The sequence below is a fragment of the Pollicipes pollicipes genome, unplaced genomic scaffold, assembly GCF_011947565.3.
Source record: "Pollicipes pollicipes isolate AB1234 unplaced genomic scaffold, Ppol_2.1 Scaffold_3087;HRSCAF=3621_pilon_pilon_pilon, whole genome shotgun sequence".
NCBI lineage: Eukaryota > Metazoa > Arthropoda > Thecostraca > Pollicipedomorpha > Pollicipedidae > Pollicipes > Pollicipes pollicipes.
In genome coordinates, this window is record NW_023596225.1 from 967,317 (window position 1) to 986,308 (window position 18,992).

The following is an 18,992-nucleotide window of genomic DNA, read 5'->3' on the forward strand; positions in this document are numbered from 1 at the left end:
CTCTCTCTCTCTCTCTCTCTCCTCTCTCTCTCTCTCTCTCTCTCTCTCTCTCTATATATATATTATATATATATATATATATTATATATATATATATATATATATATATATATATTGGTGAGGTAATAATATATATATATATATATATATATATATATGCCTCACCAATATATATATATATATATATATATATCTCTCTCTCTCTCTCTCTCTCTCTCTCTCTCTCTCTCTCTCTCTCTCTCTCTCTCTCTCTCTCTCTCTCTCTCTCTCTCTCTCTCTCTCTGACAGTTTGTAAACTTGAACCCCTTGCTTAACTGTTACCCATAAAAGCCTAACAGGCTTTTATGGGTAACATTTTCTTTACACAATGCATTCACTAGCTATGGGACTTGACCATACACACCTGTTAACCATCCCAATCACCTGTGCCCACCCGTTACCCATCCGTTTCCATTTTTCAAGCGCTGGTTCAACGCTTACACCAAACCTTACTCTTTTGAGTTAATAATTGAAATAGTGATACATGGAACTTTTTATGACTTTTACAGGCGCAAGCAATAACAATGAACGGTATTTCATGAAGAATCTGTCCCATATCTCATGAATGTGTTACCCATAACCTTAAGCATGCCTGTAATTTTCCGAAAATATATACCCAGTCCAGCCCATTATCCAATATATATGGGTACCTATGGGCTTAGACAACACGACCTGTCAGTCTGACAATTCTGTTTACATCGAAATGCCTTTTCATTGTCATAAATCGACACAAACCGAGACTGCAAGAAACAGACGCATAGACACGAGTATGGTAATGTCACATTTCATTCCGAGGGCAGATGAACATACCACTGTCAGATCACAACCATAAGGGAAAATAATGCCCTTTAACACGCGCCCGGGCTGCCGGCTAGATGCCCTTCGCTCGGGTGGGGTGTTCAATTTGACCGCGCTGAGATCTCGGGAACTAAGAGAGCTAGAGGCACTAAATTTACAGGGTGTGTTGACCTGTACGTAAAATCACTTATATCAAAGTTTGAGGTTTTTATGTCATGACCTTCTGGTCAAATAAGGTCAAACAAAGTCAAATTTCAGGTTGGTCCTCAAAGTGCCCTTAGAACCTAAAAAACTGTTTCTAAACAAAAGGTCACAGTTTGATTTAAGGCCGGTGACCTTTTTGACCTTTTGAAGGTCATGGTGACAGGAATCATACAAAACTGCTCTGAGTCTAGCTTTTGAATAAGCGACAAGATTACGCTAGGCAGTGTGTTTCTAAAAACAAAATGTTGACCTGCTTCATTTTAGGTCAGTGACCTATTTTAAGCTCTAAGAAGTCTACGGAAGATGTATAATTCAGTTCCTGCTACCAATGAATTTGAAATGAGCACAACAACATCAATCCCATACAGCGAGCCCTAGAGTAATAAAACAGGCTGGTTTTAACCTTGGTCTGATCTTTATACCTGGACTTATTTCAACGCAATTTGCTCATTTAATATTTGTGTTGCCTAAGAAAGCATTTCAGAGATGTGTGGCTTCGCCTCACACTTGGTTGTTGCATCAGATGAAACAATTCCCTAGAAATTGCCTCCACGGAAACCATGGCCTGATTTTGACCTGCTATAGGTCAGTTACCTTACAAGGTGTATCTCAATTTTTGATGGCAAATGGTCCGCTATTTAACTGTCTACAGCCATGCAAAATTTGGCGCGGCTGCGCCGCGCCGCTCGGAAACCATTCTGGAAAAACCTTCGGGGTGGGGGGGGGGGGGTCAATTTGACCCCCCGAGCGCGTATTAACTGTTTGAATCCAATTAATGGTGACTTATGTTCGCCTGTGACTGCTCTATTTTCGAAGGCAACCGATGTCTCCCAGCATCCCGTTTGGTTCGCCTGTCCGACACCACTGTCCAGGTTCACAGTCACATCCCACGCATTTCGTCCGCGCACACGTGTTGCCAGTTTACATTAAAGGCACATTCCATGGCAGAAAACCACCGAGAGTGCTGTACATGTTCGGTGCATCGTTGCTCACATTACCAGCTGTGAGCATCTGTGTGTGCACGCTTTCCAAAGCGAGTTCAAACACCGCGCCTTCTCAGGGAAGGTAGCTTTGCTCTCCTAACTGCGACGACTGGGCGGTCAACGTATTCCATGGCAAAACAAGGCACGAATGATGCGTTGCTCTCTGTTCGGGCTCATAATGATCATCTGATATATATATATATATATATATATATATATATATATATCAGATTTGTTCGGTTCCACGGTGATAGCGGACGGGACCGCGATGCCGACGCCTGGTGACCACACAGCTGAACGTAACCGGGCTGTCGCTGCGTTTGCGCTGCACCCCCTTGCATCGCCGCAGCGAGAACAAGAACTGCAGGCGTATCTCACCTGCGCCATGGTGGCGACGGTGATGCCGAACGCGATGGCGATCTGCACCATGGACGCCTGGTAGCCTTCGTCGGGCCACGGGATGGTGCTCAGGCAGCCCAGGAACACAAGGAACAGCGTGCCAATGAACTCGGCCAGCAGCGCCTTCCACAGGTCGCAGCCGCGGGTGACCTCCTGCAGGCCGAGGCCCTCGCGAGCGGTGTTCCAGACGGGCATGGTGCTGGCTTGGCGAGCTGCCGGACAGAACTGGTGTCGGCGGACGCGGCGTCAGGCTAGGCACCGGCCGCGTCCCGCTTCGTCGTGACGTCACTATAACTGATGACGGTCTCATCCCTCGACGCGGCTCTGGCCGGTTTTCTTATGGCCCGCTGAGATGTGGTGATATAGAGTAGCGCCAGGTGCTGTTCCGGGTACGGTGCGAAGTCAGGCGTTGCCTGTCAGCGAAGGCCACGCCTGGGAGTTGTTTAATCTGATGCAACGGCGGAGTGTTAAACGAAGGTTTAATATTTGAAATGCCTTCGTAAATAATTCGCCCATTAAATCTAGGAAAACAACTTACACCCTTGACCTCGGGTTGGGTATTAACACGCGGCCGGGTGGCCGGCTGGATACCCTTCGCTCGGGGGGGTGGGGGTGGGGGTCAATTTGACCCCCTGAGATCTCGGGAACTAAAAAAGGTAGAGACGCTAAATTTACAGTGTGCAGACATGTACGTGAACTCACTTAGGTCAAAGTTTCAGGTTCCTAGGTCATGATCATCGGGTCAAAAAGGTCAAACAAGGTCAAGTTCTAGGCTGGTCTCCAAAGTGCCCCCAGAACCTAGACAACCGTTTCTAAGCAAAAGGTCACAGCCTCATTCAAGGTCAGTGACCTTGTTTGACCTTTTGAAGGTCAACGTGACCAAAATCATACAAGATTGCTTTGAGTTTTGCATTTGACTAAGCGATAAAGATTACGCTAGGCAGTATGTTCCTAAAACAAAGATTGACCGGGGTCATTTTAAGTCAATGGCCTATTCTGACCTATAAGAAGCTCATGGAAGATGTATAATGCGGTTCCTGCTAACAATTAATTCGAAGTGGGCACCAGAATCTATCCCATACGGCCAGCCCTAGAGTAAGAAAACAGGTTGGGTTCGTCCTTCATACTTGGCCTTCAGTCAATTGAATTTGCTCACTCAACTGTTGTGTTGCCCAAGAAATCATCCCAGAAAGGTATGGCTTCGTGTAACACTCCGTTGTTGCATCAGATTGAACGATTCCCTAGAAATGGACTTCGCTGAGACCATAACCTGACTTTGATCTGCCATACGTCAGCGACCCTACAAGGTATATCTAAATTTTTGATGCCAGACGATCCGCTATTCAATGTTTGCAGTTATGCACAATTTGGCGCGGCTACGCCGCGCAGTTCGGAATCCATTCTTGAAAAAACTTCGGGGGGGGGGGGGCAATTTGACCCCCCACCCAAGCGCGTGTTAAGATCAGTCAGAAGTCACGATTAAATTGTTTTTCACTGGGGGAGTGTTTTCGTTATGAGGTAGTTATTGATGCTCATTTCGAGTTTCTTGATTACAGGAATATCAACGGACATCTGATTTGCACTCCATAAAGGTCAGAGGAGATCACCGACCAAACATAATTTCGATCAACCTATCGTTTGTAAGAAGATACTGCCTAGCGTTATCCTTAAGACGCATTAAATTCGAGTATCAAAACAATCTTAAGTTTTTGGTCACTTGGACCTCCTGAAGGCACAATGAGTGATATTTTTCACCTATGGTATTCATAGGGGGATCCTGGGGGGGGGTGGGGGGCAAGGGACCATGACGCCCAAATACTCTGAGAGTATGTTTTGGCCCCCCAAAAATATTCCCAGAACTTCATAAAAGTTTGTCTACTTACCGTGTGTTTTAACTTTAACTGTCTTAACTGTTTTGTTTTAACTTCTGTTTATGGTTCAAAAGCATTTCGGTGCATTTCGGTTTCGGTGCTTAGCGCAAATTATGGAAAGCAATTTGGTGCTGACTTAAAACTCTGATCACTCCAGGCAAAGCAATAAACACGCGTAACGTGGGACCCGGGCAATGCCGCATTGCCGCTGGCACATGCGCAAGCTTGTTCATCTGTGTTTGATGCATGCTAACTCATTGCGAGTCTGTCACTTCTAGTCCAGCCTTCATCATTTACAAAAACTTGGCAGACGCATGTTGCGTCTAGTGTGTGGCCTAGGTAGTAAATAACTTTGTTTGAAGAGTGCCCAGAGTGCAATAACAGGTTCACCTCCTGATCCGTGGCGGAATAATTTTCTCCTTAGCCGATTGAAGCGTGCCGAGATACCACATTCCTCTGCATTTACCCATTCTGCTTGGTTGCTTGCGATGCGGCTTTTTTGGGAGCTTGGGAGCGATCACGTCACCTTCACCTTTCCGCACCGATGCAGCACTGCAGCACTAGAGCACAGTCACGTAACCGCTCTTGTGAGCCGCGTGACTGTGGGATGGCGGACATGTGCGGTCGGCACGGGCTCACCGCGTAGCACAGGAATCGGCAGGGCTTCATGCGCTAGCAGCGGGACTATCATCCCTCCTTCGCACTGTAGCTTGCATTGCTCGTGACGGACCACGCTCAAGGCCTGTCCTTGATGTGCGTATTCCATCACCCAAACTTGATGCTACGGCTCGCATGTGTCTGATTGCGCAATGCCGCGCTTGATGCATCGCTGGGTTGGCAGGTGCCTTATGACAGTCTATGGTCGGTGCATAGCTGGATTTGCAGGTCCCCCCCCCCGAGCTCCTGCTTGTTACGTGGCTAGTGGCTGCCCTTGTGTTGGGTCTACCGTTTTTGCGTGTCCTGAAGCTGGCGTACATGCATGTGTGCATGCGTTCACAGACGCGGAATTTTGCGTGCGTGCGTGCGTGCGCCCGTATGTGTGTGTGTGCGTGGTGCTGTCTGGCCGGTGTCCACCCGTAGCACCGCGCGACCTTGACTGCCGGTGCGCGCTGCTTGTGTCTGCTGCCATGTGCTGCCTGCCATGTGCTGCGCTTGTTTCCGACCACCTATGTTTGCCAGTCCGCCTCTCAGTCTCCTTAGAGCATGTCCCGCCGATCCAGCTGGTTCGACGCTGTGAGGACGCGTGCTCGGACTGCTTCTTCAGACGCCTCCGCTGCTAGACACTGCATCTCCTGCCTGCCGTCAGGAGTGTACAGTGCCGGCTACTAGACACTGCATCTCCTGCCTGCCGTCAGGAGTGTACAATGCCGGCTACTAGACACTGTATCTCCTGCCTGCCGTCAGGAGTGTACAGTGCCGGCTACTAGACACTGTATCTCCTGCCTGCCGTCAGGAGTGTACAGTGCCGGCTACTAGACACTGTATCTCCTGCCTGCCGTCAGGAGTGTACAGTGCCGGCTACTAGACACTGTATCTCCTGCCTGCCGTCAGGAGTGTACAGTGCCGGCTACTAGACACTGCATCTCCTGCCTGCCGTCAGGAGTGTACAGTGCCGGCCACTAGACACTGCATCTCCTGCCTGCCGTCAGGAGTGTACAGTGCCGGCTACTAGACACTGTATCTCTTGCCTGCCGTCAGGAGTGTACAGTGCCGGCTACTAGACACTGTATCTCTTGCCTGCCGTCAAGAGTGTACAGTGCCGACCACTAACAGCTTGGTAAGGACCGTATTAGCCGAAACAGTGTCCGTGGGCGATTTTGAACTCCTTGTCTATGCCAACGTGCACTCAAGTGCTCCTCACTGGTTTTATTTATTCGTGTGCCTCTGACGGCTCCATTCTTGTGAAACCTATCCTAAACACTGCTAGATAAGTGCGGTGGACTTGTCGGATGTTGACATGTCCAGGTCTCAGAAGAATGACGTGTTCGCTGTCTTGCGGCACCGTAAGTCTAATATTGACGGTTATTTTGGACCAACTGGCCTATCGCCCACGACACGGAGACGACGGGCTTTGCGGCCATTCTCTCCATCACTCTTGCGGGCATCCTCGGATCCAACTGGGCAGATCAGATCTAGGGCGTAACAAACCAGTTGGACGAGGTTTTTGTGAAGGAATTTGGGATCGGAGAAACCGTGGAGACTGGAGTGTGTGCCGATCTTTGCGAGCTGAAAACCGCGACTAGCTGACAGATTTATCCCATTTTGCGCATTGATACGTGCTGGTTGGTCGGTCAGACGCCTCACTTTTTGTACGTTGGGCTTGAGCTCTGCTTACAGCCGGGTGTATACCACCCTGAGCATCTTGAGTCACGATCACACGATTCGACAGTTGCTGCCGTTTAAAACTTCGCTATGATCTTTTGGGTGCAACCTTCTCTTGTGAAGGATTGCTGAACATTGCCCTAGAAATCTCATCTACTCTCACTGCATGTGGCCCATGGAGCACAATGATTACAACGACGGGCATTGGTGTTTTTTTCTCTTACGCTTTACGCGCGCACGCTTAAAACTATCTTAACTTATTTTCGCTTCTGGCCTCTAACGCAAGGATGAACTTCCCCAGGCATACGAGGGTCAGAGATGAATACACATTTTTTACTTCGTTTCGGTCTGCACTGGCTTTCAATTCAGGGGTCATTCAATATTTTTTGTGGAACTTTAAGAAAAATTTGGTTACGTCCCTGGCTGTGGAACATTTTCTGTGAAAGGAATTCCGCACTTGATGGTTTTGAGACAAGGATCGTACATGATGGAATGAGCTCACTAACTGTTGGTATTCTTTTAAGTGCAAAGGACTGCTCCAGAAACGGATATTTTATCATAAAGTAAATGTGCTTCTAAATTCGCCGGTGTCATGACTGTCATTTAATTGCGTCATCCAACCGTTACATAACATCAGGATGGTTGCCAAGCTGGCCGTGTGAAATTACCACTGAAGCGGACAGTTTCACTCACTTATAGTACTTACAATTTTCGAGATGTGTCTTACTAATCGGTGCGACATTTGCAAAGCTCAAATATCGTTATGTACGCGCGTTTTGGCCCTTTCTCATTGTTTTTTAAAAATTTCTCCGGTATTTTATATCATTTACTTGCATTCACCTACTCGATTATGGCGCTTTTCTAAGAATACTCGATTTACAGTCTTATTTCCCGTCATAATTCGGACCATATTCAACGTCCTGCATAAGACGTGATTAAGACGTCCTGTATAAGACGAGATTTATGTTCGAAATTTCCACTAAACACATTACACTGGGCGAGAACTAATAAAAGTCCGTTGGTGACAGAAATTGGGTAGCTCCTAGCACAGAAAACGACGTTGGGTGGCTCTTGACAGATTAAATCGTGCATCAAAAGTATGGTGACATGAGTGCGGCTTGTGACATGTGACACTAGGCTCAGTGAATCTGACCTAGTTTGCATAGGCTCCACCTCATAATCTCACGAAATTAAAGCCACACGAAATGAAATAAGCGACGCTAGATAACGTCAGTAACGTTAGCATCGCTCAAGGAACATAAACTGTTCTTTGTGTTATGTAAGATATGTTAAACCAGGTCACTAAAATTAAGCATCATCTCAAAGATAGTTCCATTTTCAGATATTTGACACATTTTGACGTTGGACAACCTGATTTCATGGCGTTTAAAAAAAATCACGCTAGCCTACAGTATAAAACAAATGAAATCAATATATCTCATAACAATGATCTAGGACACAAATTACACAATAAACTGACTCCCCTCATCGGGCGTCTGAGGGCGAAGTACAACTGACTATCTCACTCAATGAGCAATCATAACGCAATGAATATAACATTTTGCATTGCATTTTAAAATTGTCCACCAAAACTAAAAAGTGCTGTCAACACAGCTGCCGAGATTCTAAGCACCAAGCTGGGCGGTATACAACAGAGATTTCAAAGAGGACAATGAGCACTTTCTTTACCTGGGAGCAGACCTGTGAAAAATTACCTGATGGCACAGACGAGCTGTTTTCGCTACAATCTTATCTAACAAATCTTGTCGTTCGCCAAGCTTTTTTAAATCTTGCCGCTTACTCAACAAGAAGTTAACCCACGAGCTGGATAACCAGCCTGTATTGAAATGAGATTGCTGGGAAGAAAAGATGCTAACATGCGAGGCACAAATATGACAGGCATCAAAATAAGCCGAAGCTTCAAAATGGCAGATCATCTGATGTACGGCACGGTGGATGAATCGTTCGGCACCGCTTTCTATAAACTCATGCTATGCTTCTTAGAATTTCTCCACAAAGCTTGATTCTCGTCGTAAGCACGTGACAAAATGTAACTGAAACCCGTAAAATAAGTGTCGTATGAAAATGACTTTCAACACTGGGTTTTCAACCGCCCTAGCAAAATCCCAGTGTATATTACGAGCGAGGCCGAGTGAGTCTTACCTGTTTGGCAAACAGAATGTACCGACCGCGAAGGACCAATAAGTTTTAGTGGTTGAGATGATTGGCCCACCCATCAAATAATGCTGGCAGCTGCAGCTGGACAATTTCCAACATCATGAGAGGATACCTGGGTAAAGATCAGCAGCAGCATTAATTCGCAACATTTTGAGTTGCAAACAGTTCCTGTGTCGTGACTCGGCGCGATTTTGAAAGTGCTCCAGAAATGTTAATTTAATGTTGATGGAATGAGACTAAATGCTATGATTATCAATGTAGCGGGTCATGGGGGACTACAGGCCTGACACCTGACACCACCCGTATGGCATGTTATCCCCGCCCCGCCCCGCTTAGGAAGCCTTTCCGGCTGGGATGGTTTACGCTGTCTAAAGGAAACACAGGCAAGCGCAACATGGATATATTGAAGAACGCTTTAAAAAATTGCAACCTGACCAAGTTTTGGATAATACTGACCAGATCGAAGACTTGAAAAATATTTGCTATGCTACTGGTAACGACAGTATGACATTTTTCTAGAATTGTACCAGCATTAGATACATAAAAGCTCCTTCGTGTGTGTGTGTGTGTGTGTGTGTGGTGGTGGTGTGTGTGTGTGGTGTGTGTGTGTGTGTGTGTGTGTGGTGTGTGTGTGTGTGTGGTGTGTGTGTGTGTGTGTGTTTGTGTGTGTGTGTGTGTGTGTGTGTGTGGTGTGTGTGTGTGTGTGTGTGTGTGTGGTGTGTGTGTGTGGTGTGTGGTGTGTGTGTGTGTGTTGTGTGTGTGTGTGTGTGTGTTGTGTGTGTGTGTGGTGTGTGTTGTGTGATGTGTGTTGTGTGTGTGTGTGTGTGTGTGTTGTGTTTGTGTGTGTTGGTGTGTGTGTTGATGTTTTGTGTGTGTGTGTGTGGTGTGTGTGGTGTGTGTGTGTGTGTGTGTGTGTGTTGTGGGTGTGTGTGTGTGTGTGTGTGTGTGGTGTGTGTGTTTGTGTGTGTGTGTGTGTGTGTGTGTTGTGTGTTGTGTGTGTTGTGTGTTGTGTGTGTGTGTGTGTGGGTGTTGTGTGTGTGTGTGTGTGGTGGTGTGTGTGTTTGTGTGTGTGTGTGGTGTGTGTGTGGTGTGTGTGTTGTGTGTGTGTGTGTGTGTGTGTTGTGGTGTGTGTTTGTGTTGTGTGGTGTGTGTGTGTGTGTGTGGTTGGTTGTGTGTGTGTGTGTGTTGTGGTGTGTGTGTGTGTGGTGCTGTGTGTGTGTGTTGTGTGTGTGTGTGTGTGTGTGTGTGTGTGTGTGTGTGTGTGTTGTGGTGTGTGTGTGTGTGTGTGTTACCAGTTGGCGCGTCGGGCACACCTTGGTTTAAATTGCGCCCCAATCGTGTTACGTTTTCGGCGATATATGATGTGAAACCAATTTTTACCGCCCCCAAGCGTGACACCCTGGGCAATTGCTGTGTGATTATTGATGGTAAGGGCCATCACATGCAAAACACCTGCACCGCCACCGCCAATGCGCGCAACGCGCGGACAAGTTACACTGAGAAAAAAAAACAAACAAGGTGGTGTGCGTCCGATGGCCCACCTGGTTGAGAAACGCTAAAATTTACGCAGGAATTTTGCTCCGCCTTCACAGCCCTTCTCCTTTTGGATGACTTTTATTTTTCACTTTTCCCACGACAATGCGTTACATTCTGCTCACTAAGAATGCCCGTCTCCGACCGAGGAGATGAAGCAGGTCGTGGTCCGGTCTGGTATTAGCCGAACCAGTGCCGCTCACGTCCGCGTGATTGCGCAATACCATCTCCTGCAAAAATTCCGTACATGATCAGCGCGGACAACTTAGCTCGTCTGTACACAACACACCAGCATACAGTATCGTGCGAGATCCCCACGTCAACGGGTAATTATCACCCAGCCGTCCCTATGTCAACGGGTAGTTATCACCCAGACCCCTATGTCAACGAGTGGTTATCGTGCGAGATCCACATGTCAACGGGTAGTTATCAACCAGATCCCTATGTCAACGGGTAGTTATCACCCAGATCCCTATGTCAACGGGTAGTTATCACCCAGTCTCCTATGTCAACGAGTAGTTATCGTGCGGGATCCCTATGCCAACGGGTAGTTATCCCCCAGTTTCACCCGGTGATCGAACAGCAGCTTTCAGGCATTCTCGTTGGCCGAGTCGGCACAGCAGAAAGCGGAAGCTGTTTTGCCGAGCCGACAGCTTTTGGCAACAAGTCGCAGGGTCGGTACAGCAGACGAAAGAGGGACAGTCCATATAGAAGACGGCAGAGTCGGACAAGAAGGCCGCGGGGTCACTGCAGCAGACATTGCGATCCGTGCAAAAGACGGCAGGGTCGACGCAGAGGGCGGTGTGGGATTCATACAACAGATAGAAGGGAAGTGTAGCATTATTCGGCCACTTCGGCGGCAAGCATCGCAACCTTAAGCTCTTATCGTTTTGTTCCGCGGTGAGCGCGTAACAACAATGAATGCAAGCAGTCTCTGTATTGGTGCGTTTCAACTTAGCATCTGTCTAGGGACACTGCGCCTAGCTCGGCGCCTCAACTTCAACATCTCGATCACCTCCGAGCCAGTGCCCGTGAGGCCGTATTCTACCGCGCCACCGGATGGGCTGCGACCTGGCCGGCCACGGTCGCCGCAATCACTAATTACGTCATCGTCTACGAGATGTCGCTAGGTGCACAAGCCAAGCCAAGAGCGCACGGCAGCAGCACGTCGATATTTTCCATGCTATTGCTCCTTCCCCCATTTGGTGTTCATTGTTTGTTGCTCGTCCCCTGGCTCAAGGTCAGCCAATCAGCATCGAGCCGAATAGAAGTCAATCCAGCGTATAGGTGCCTCGGGGCTGACAAGTTGGGCGGGCAGGTCAGAATGTCAGGGGCGGCAATCAAAGGCCAACGGCCAACAAAATGCTAAGGGTGCAGAGACCGCTGAGAAGCCAGAAGTCTCAAGTATGTTTTTATGGTGAGGTCCCTGACATCCAACTAAATTAATTTTGGAACGCTGCGGAAGGGGCGCGTCGGCAGACGGTAGAATCGGTGCAGTGGGTGGTAGACTTTTTAGAGAGGACGACGACGTCAGTACAACAATGGATAAGGTCAGTAAAACAAACAGCAGGATCAGCAAACGGGCGACAGGGCCTGCACGTTGAAAGCGGCGCCGGTGCAGTGGACAGTGGTGCCAGTAAAGCAGACAGCACTCGGGTCGGTGGGGTAGGTTGGCAGGCTGGCAGGCGCCTGTGCAGTGGACAAAAGTGTTAGTAAAGCAGACGGCGCTCGGGTCGGTGGGGTAGGTTGGCAGGCTGGGAGTTTGGTGAGACAGGCGACGGCGTTGGTGAATAACACTGTTTCTACCTTGAAAATAGTTACCTCTACTAAGCAAAAGGTCACTAGTGATCATTTAATGTCAGCGACATTATTTATCCTCCAAAATTCATAGTGACCGCAACCTGCGAGATAGCGCTATTTCCTAATTTCAATGAACAGCAAGGATTGCACGAGGTGTTTTGTTCCTAACCCCCAAAATTGATCGGTTATTCTAGGTAAGTGACCTCTTTTGACCTTAATTACTTTCAGATAACACATTTTTAGCTCTCTGGGACCAGCAAATCAAAAATGAGCGTCAAAGATCACCCCTCCCCCCAAAAGTAACGTCTCCAGTAGAAAAGCAAGCTTGATTTAGACCTTGAACTGATCTTCATACCTGACCCAAAGCCAATAGAATAAGTTGCATTCCTGAGTTTTCTTGTCTTAGTGTCAAAGAAACTGTTTCAAAGATAAGTGTTTCGTTCAACACTCCGATGTCGCATCCGGTTGAATGATAGCCTTAGAAATGCCTTCTATGAGGGGCATAGATTACTACCTACGATAGGTCAACAACTTCGAAAACTAACGTCTTATCTTTGTATCCAAAGGACAACAATTTCATCGGCTATGAGCATAAAAGTTCAACATGGCTGTGCCGCGTTGTTTAGACGGTATTTTGAGAAAAAAAACGCGAGTTAAACGCGAGTTAAAAACAGCGCATTACACGGGTGAAATTACCCTTATGACGCGTAACAGTGCAAGTCTTCAGTCTGCTTTTGCTTACCAGCGTAATGCGATGCTATATTTACAGGTATACTCTGATTTCTGAATTATAGGGATTTGTTAACAAAGATGTAAATGCGTCAAACTTTCATAGAACGGCATGCATCTCAATGTTCCCTTCAATACGCCAATCACGCCAATCATCCATTAACCTACACACATCCCCATCCATTACTTTCAGCACCAAGAGGATGTACCCGCAATACACGGTTACATAAGTAACGAAAAGCCGACTACAACTTATGTTGCAATGACATTCAGCAGCCAGTACATGCTGTGACGGCTGCCAAAAACTGTAGTTTATTCAGAAAATAGTACCCGGTCTAATTAGGTTAGGCACTCATTCCTTAACACAAGTAAAGGACTCATTGTCTGACAACTGGCCATACACAACGCGCTGCCTTGGGAGGGCACAAGGGCATGCAGCATGCGTAAACGAGAGCGTCCACGACAGCACGCAGCAGGCGACCACCGTGCGAACCAAGACAGCATGCGACACCAACAGCACGTGCACAATCACCAAGGCACGTACATGCAACACGTCACTTTCCTCCCATCCCAAACTGCAACATAACCTCTGGCAATTGCGTGAGCCGAGCATGACGCTCGATAACTTAGGACATAGTGGATGTGGGCCCCCACCACCGGTCAGTGTAACAAAAAGCAGACTAACAGTCTTGCTGGACAGCAAGCAAAACCAAAACTTGAGAACTTCTTCAGACTGTCATAAATCAAGTCTAACTGAGGCCGGTTGACGCTGTTCACTTGCTCTCCGATGAGGATGCGCTTCTGCTTCAGTAGTTCCTTCGGTCCCAATGGTAGTGGATCCTATCTGAGTTTCGTCTAGCCCTGTATTAGCATTTCTACATCCTGAGCCGATAATCCCAGCCTCGGCTGCTGCATCTTGATTTTACGTTGCCCCCGATTCCCGGTTCCCTGCTCAGTATCTTCTACGTCATCGTCCGCGATTCCCATGACTGTGTTCGCGTCCTCTCTCAGGAATCCTGAACTTTCAGTCAATGAACCGCCATTCATCACGTCCTCAACTGTCCTCATTCTTACGTCTTCATCCTTTTCTCCAACTGCTTCATCCCTGTTGGACGTATCCCTACGGTCACCTTTCTTCAGTTCAGTTGACCTTTCTTCTCCTTGCCATCGATGACGTGGCTTAAGTCGATCGTGATGGACCACTAGTTGATATTTCAGTCTCTCTTCCAGCCTGACCCGTTATGTCATGCCTTCTTGCAAGATAGTAACCACCTGGTATGGTACTTCCGGGGGGAGCCCATGAGCAGGTAATCCAAATCGCTGCCTTGCCGTAGCCTCCTGGAGCGGCCTCGAAATGGCGCCACTTGTGGGCTCGTGCAGTATCCACCTTGACAGGGAGGCACTGTGGACTAGTAGTGTTTTTCACTCCAGCAAATCAACTGTCTTTGAACTGAGACAAAATTAAAAATGGTTATATGATGTTTTCGGAAACTACGAGGCGCCTATCAAGAAACATTACTCAGGCAGAAGCGCCCATCTGCTGTGCTATACTCTTCCTCAAGAGAGGAACTCTTAAAGATGAGCACAACTCGAAATGTTGAGCATATATATATACATATATATATATATATATATATATATATATATATATATATATATATATATATGCACACAAATAATGTTCTTTTGGGCCTTGCCGGCCTTCTTGACGCATTTCCATTCGTCTTTGACGGAATGCTTGCCTCCCCGAGAGCAGCAGTTTGTACCGTGACACGTTCGAATTTTCCTTTTATGCCCGTGCCCGCGCGACTGGCGCTCGCCAGTGTGGCCCGTCGGTGGCGCGCGTCTCGCCGGGCGGCGATCAGTGGCGCGGCGCCGTCCGGCCGGTCGGTGCCAGCGTGAGCCAATAACACTGAGGTGCGCCGTGCTCGCCAGCCAGTCATCTGCACTGTACAGCAATCCTGTCCGGACGCGGCAAGGGCGGCCAGGTGAAGGGCAAGTCCAAGGCTCGCTCCTAGCGGGCGGGACTCCAGCTCCCGGTCGGTCGTATCCACCGTCTGTTGTGCAAGGGTAACTACGCCGAGCGTGTTGGCGCCGGTGAAAACCCAAGGCCAAAGTGGTGGGCCCCTGAAGGATCGGGAGTATCCCGGCAAGGTGACGTACAGGACTCCGGTAATAGCACCGGGCCCTCTGAACAAACTGGAATTACCGAAGACCAATGAGCGTAAATTGATGCCCCTGTTCGATCAAGAATGCCTGAGCAGATTAACAGAAAAGGCCCCGGTAGGAGTTAAGAGTCCTCCGTGATCGAGATTAAAGGGAAATACCCCAAGATTGATTAAGAGGGCTGCTGGGCATCGAGCGGCTCGGTATTTTACCTTATATTGGCCGCAGCAACAGCGCAAGGCCCTCCGAGTAAGTGTAAATAACCCGAGATTAATATGAAGGACCGCTGAGCAACTGGGTGTACCCCGTCATATGGGCTCGGGAGAAGCGTGGAGAGCCTTTCGGGAACTGGAAACAATCCGTGGATGGCCTCTGACCAATCAAAAGAGCCCAGGCATGTTAGCAGATTGTGCCCCAACAGCAGCGTAGGGTCCGACGAGAAAATGCAGAGATCACCGCACCAGGGAACATGGTTTCGTGCCCACCCGTTTCTGGATCCGCTACTGGCCTGAGCAGCTTGATAGATGGGGCCCGGCAAGAGAAGAATTAGCAAAGGCGCAATATAGAGGGCCCAGGAATGATTGAGGGAACCCGTTAACAGAGCAGGTTAACAAAGGGGGCCTGTGACAAGAGCGTAGCGCCCTCCATTCAAATAGTAAATACCTGCGGCACAATGCTGAGGGCCCCAGACAGTCGAGTGCATCCAGGCAGGCCAACAAATAGGTTCTCCTACAAGAGCATGGGGCCCTCCATTCAAATAAGAAGTACCCAAGATCCGGTGTGGAGGGCCCCGAAAGATCGAGTGTACCCGCGCAAACTACTAGATAGCCCCTACGGGAGAGGAGCGCCCTATATTCAAATACCAAATCCCATTGTGCTAGCTCCCAGAGCAATCTAGTGTGCCCGAGGAAACGAACAGATGGCGACCTAGACAAGAGTGTAGGGCCCTTCATTCGAAAAGGAAGTGCCCCAAACACAATGCGGATGGCTCCCGAACTATCGAGTGTGCCCAAGCAAGTTAGCCAATGGGGGTTCCCGATAAGAGCAAAAAGCTCTCAAATCAACTAGAAGATACCCACGACACAATGTAGGGAGCCCCCAGGCGATCGAGTGGGCCAGGACAGGTTACCAGATATGCCCCCGACAACAGCGTGGGGTCTCGCATTCAGAGAAGCAGTACCCAAGACCAAAGGTGGAGGGCTCCCGAACAATCCAGTGTACCCGATCAGGTTAATATATGGGCCCCCGACAAGTGCACAGTGCCCGCCATTCAAATAGCAAGTACCCAAGACCCAATTTAGAGGGTCCCGAACGACCGAGTGTCACCACACAGGTCAACAGATGGGCCCCCGACGAGAGTGTAGGGACATGAGCAAGTGACAGGAAATTGGAGGAGCTTTCGACCAGTGCAGAGGGCTCGTGGGCATCGGTAGGCTGGCCGTGACTAGCGTGAAGGGCCCGCGAGTAGCCGAGAACACCCTGGCAGCTTAACATGCGCCCGGGGGGCCGGTCGGATACCCTTCGCTCGGGTGGGGGTGGGGTGGGGGATCAATTTGAACCCCTCCTGAGATCTCAGGAACTATGAGAGACAGAGACACCAAACTTATAGGGTGTGTTGACCTGTACATAAACTCACTTGAGCCAAGGTTTGAGGTTCCTGGGTCATGACCTACGGAAATGGAAATAATCCGTGGAAGGCCCCTGATTGACAAGAGCACTCCGCAACGCTGCCAGCCGGGGCCCCAGCAACAGCGCAGGGCCCCCGAACAAATACGAATAAATCAAGGGCAACATATAAGGCTACTGAACGATCGGATAGACGCGGCAAGTAAACACATGGGACACCCGGAAACGGCATAGGGCCCCTGCACAACGTAATGAGCCTTTAATCTTCAAATCACTACTTTTTCGATAGGAAAGAAATATTTTTGTTTTCTCTTGGGCACTTCACTCTCGCTTGAAGCTGTTCGTGGTCGCCTGGGAACCAAAAGATGCCCATTTTTGTTGCGTTTTGTGTAAAAAACTGCGCCTTTTCAGGCAACTGTCTTCGTCTCTTGATTCTAAAAGATGGGTTGGCGCTTAGCCCCGTGCCCCCCTTTGCAAATGCCCCTGCTTAACAAGGTTCACTTACGAAGCACAATCAGATTAGCTTATGATTTCGTTTACTGACTCCAAGGTATTTTTGAAAACGCACCCTTTTCTAATTATATCAGTCAGAGCGGATTGCGCTAAGATTGCTTGCTTTATATCAATTCCTTCCCGTGTATGCCACAGCATGTCGTGTTTCAGTCTGACTTCGAAAAAGGTGACGTAAGCCGTCTACTAATCTGTGAAGCGAATTACAGGTGCAATGGCCATTGTTGATACTGTTTGATAAACTTTTGATGGCGCATTGGCCTGCATTTGTATTTCCTAACCATTTTTATGTCTCTTTCCAGCAGAGAATGGATTGGATTATGATTTATGCCCCTCCCCGGCCGAACCCAACAACAATTCACATTCATATTAAGTTTTAATTCCACAACACATTCATACTTGTGTAGTTTTGCAGTGCTGTATAGCGTAATTCTAAAACAGGCTGGCCTGACCATACGTAGCCGTTGCTCGCGCAGTAAAATTCAGCAATAGGCCCCCACACACAACACTTTTAAACGTTGACAAATTTCACATAAGGAAAAGCAACACAAGGTATTGCTTCCACTGTCATACGAAGTTTCGCATGTTTAAAATAAATTCATGCTCTCCTCCACGCGAGTGCTTTTAGCCTGCGATGCCATGTAAGCCCGCTTTCGTTTTGAAATCGTACCCATTTAATTTGTCCCCTCTCCGGGTTCCGCCCACCTTTCCACCACTTTGCGGAGCACCCACGGGCGTCACCCAGCGGGGCACCGGTTCCGATAAAACGGGTTTACACGCAGAATATAAACATTGTTTGAAATGAATTTAGATGACATCATTGCACTGGCCACCCTAAAAACCCCTGTTGCTAGTTTTCATCGTCCTCGTAAGCATACTTTTACATTTTGCCCGGTCCAGGTAGGATGGTGTTTGGCCACAGACCGCGGACGGTCCCAGTAAGCTGCGTCTTACGAGCATGTGTGTGTGTGTGTGTGTGTGTGTGTGTGTGTGTGTGTGTGTGTGTGTGTGTGTGTGTGTGTGTGTGTGTGTGTGTGTGTGTGTGTGTGTGTGTGTGTGTGTGTGTGTGTGTGTGTGTGTGTGTGTGTGTGTGTGTGTGTGTGTGTGTGTGTGTGTGTGTGTGTGTGTGTGTGTGTGTGTGTGTGTGTGGTGTGTGTGTGTGTGTGGTGTGTGTGTGTGTGTGTGTGTGTGTGTGTGTGTGTGTGTGTGTGTGTGTGTGTGTGTGTGTGTGTGTGTGTGTGTGTGTGTGTGTGTGTGTGTGTGTGTGTGTGTGTGTGTGTGTGTGTGTGTTGTGTGTGTGTGTGTGTGTGTGTGTGTGTGTGTGTGTGTGTGTGTGTGTGTGTGTGTGTGAGTTTATTTGATTAGGATGTGGAAAAAATGACAACAAAACAGCATTCGCCGTGTCTTAAGTGCGTGCCACCCCAGGTATTGTCTCAATTTGTCTGTCGATGTTCTGATGAGGCTCCTGTCAGTTTAGTCGCTCGGTTTTTTGCTTTTTCTTGTTGTTCGTGATGTGATGCAATGTGCATGTCAAAAACGGTGTCACGACAGCCGAAACGATGTCTTATACAAGTTTTGTATAAGCTACCGAATGCGCTGCGACGTATGTGCTTAGCTAGGGCAGAAAGTTAACTTCTGGCTGTTTTTATGACGGTATTTCAATGCCCCTGCGGTGCGCACGGCGGCAGAGCAGTGGCCCTTTACATACCGAGCGGCGCCTCTCATATATGAGCTGCCTGTGGATGTTGGACGGTTAAATTCAACAAGTTTTAAGCCCGCTGTCAGGTCCTTTTTGTGGAAGAGGGTAGCCCCATTTTGTTTGTGCGTGCATCTG

The 18,992-nt window shown here is 48.3% G+C and overlaps 1 protein-coding gene across 2 annotated transcripts in view; it reads right to left on the reverse strand.

The window, feature by feature from the left end:
- The window catches only part of LOC119089469 (aquaporin AQPAe.a), a 36,802-nt gene extending 28,126 nt beyond the window's left edge, over nt 1-8,676 (reverse strand). The window contains exons 1-2 of one of the 2 annotated variants that reach the window (XM_037212179.1): nt 8,332-8,676; nt 2,403-2,635 (exon numbers count right to left, since the gene is read on the reverse strand). In XM_037212179.1, the coding sequence (XP_037068074.1) occupies nt 2,403-2,618 (216 nt within the window). In that variant the 5' untranslated portion in view covers nt 2,619-2,635; nt 8,332-8,676. The remainder of the gene's footprint in view (nt 1-2,402; nt 2,636-8,331) is intronic. The other variant, XM_037212180.1, reaches the window with a different exon arrangement.
- Between the last annotated feature and the right edge of the window lie 10,316 nt (nt 8,677-18,992).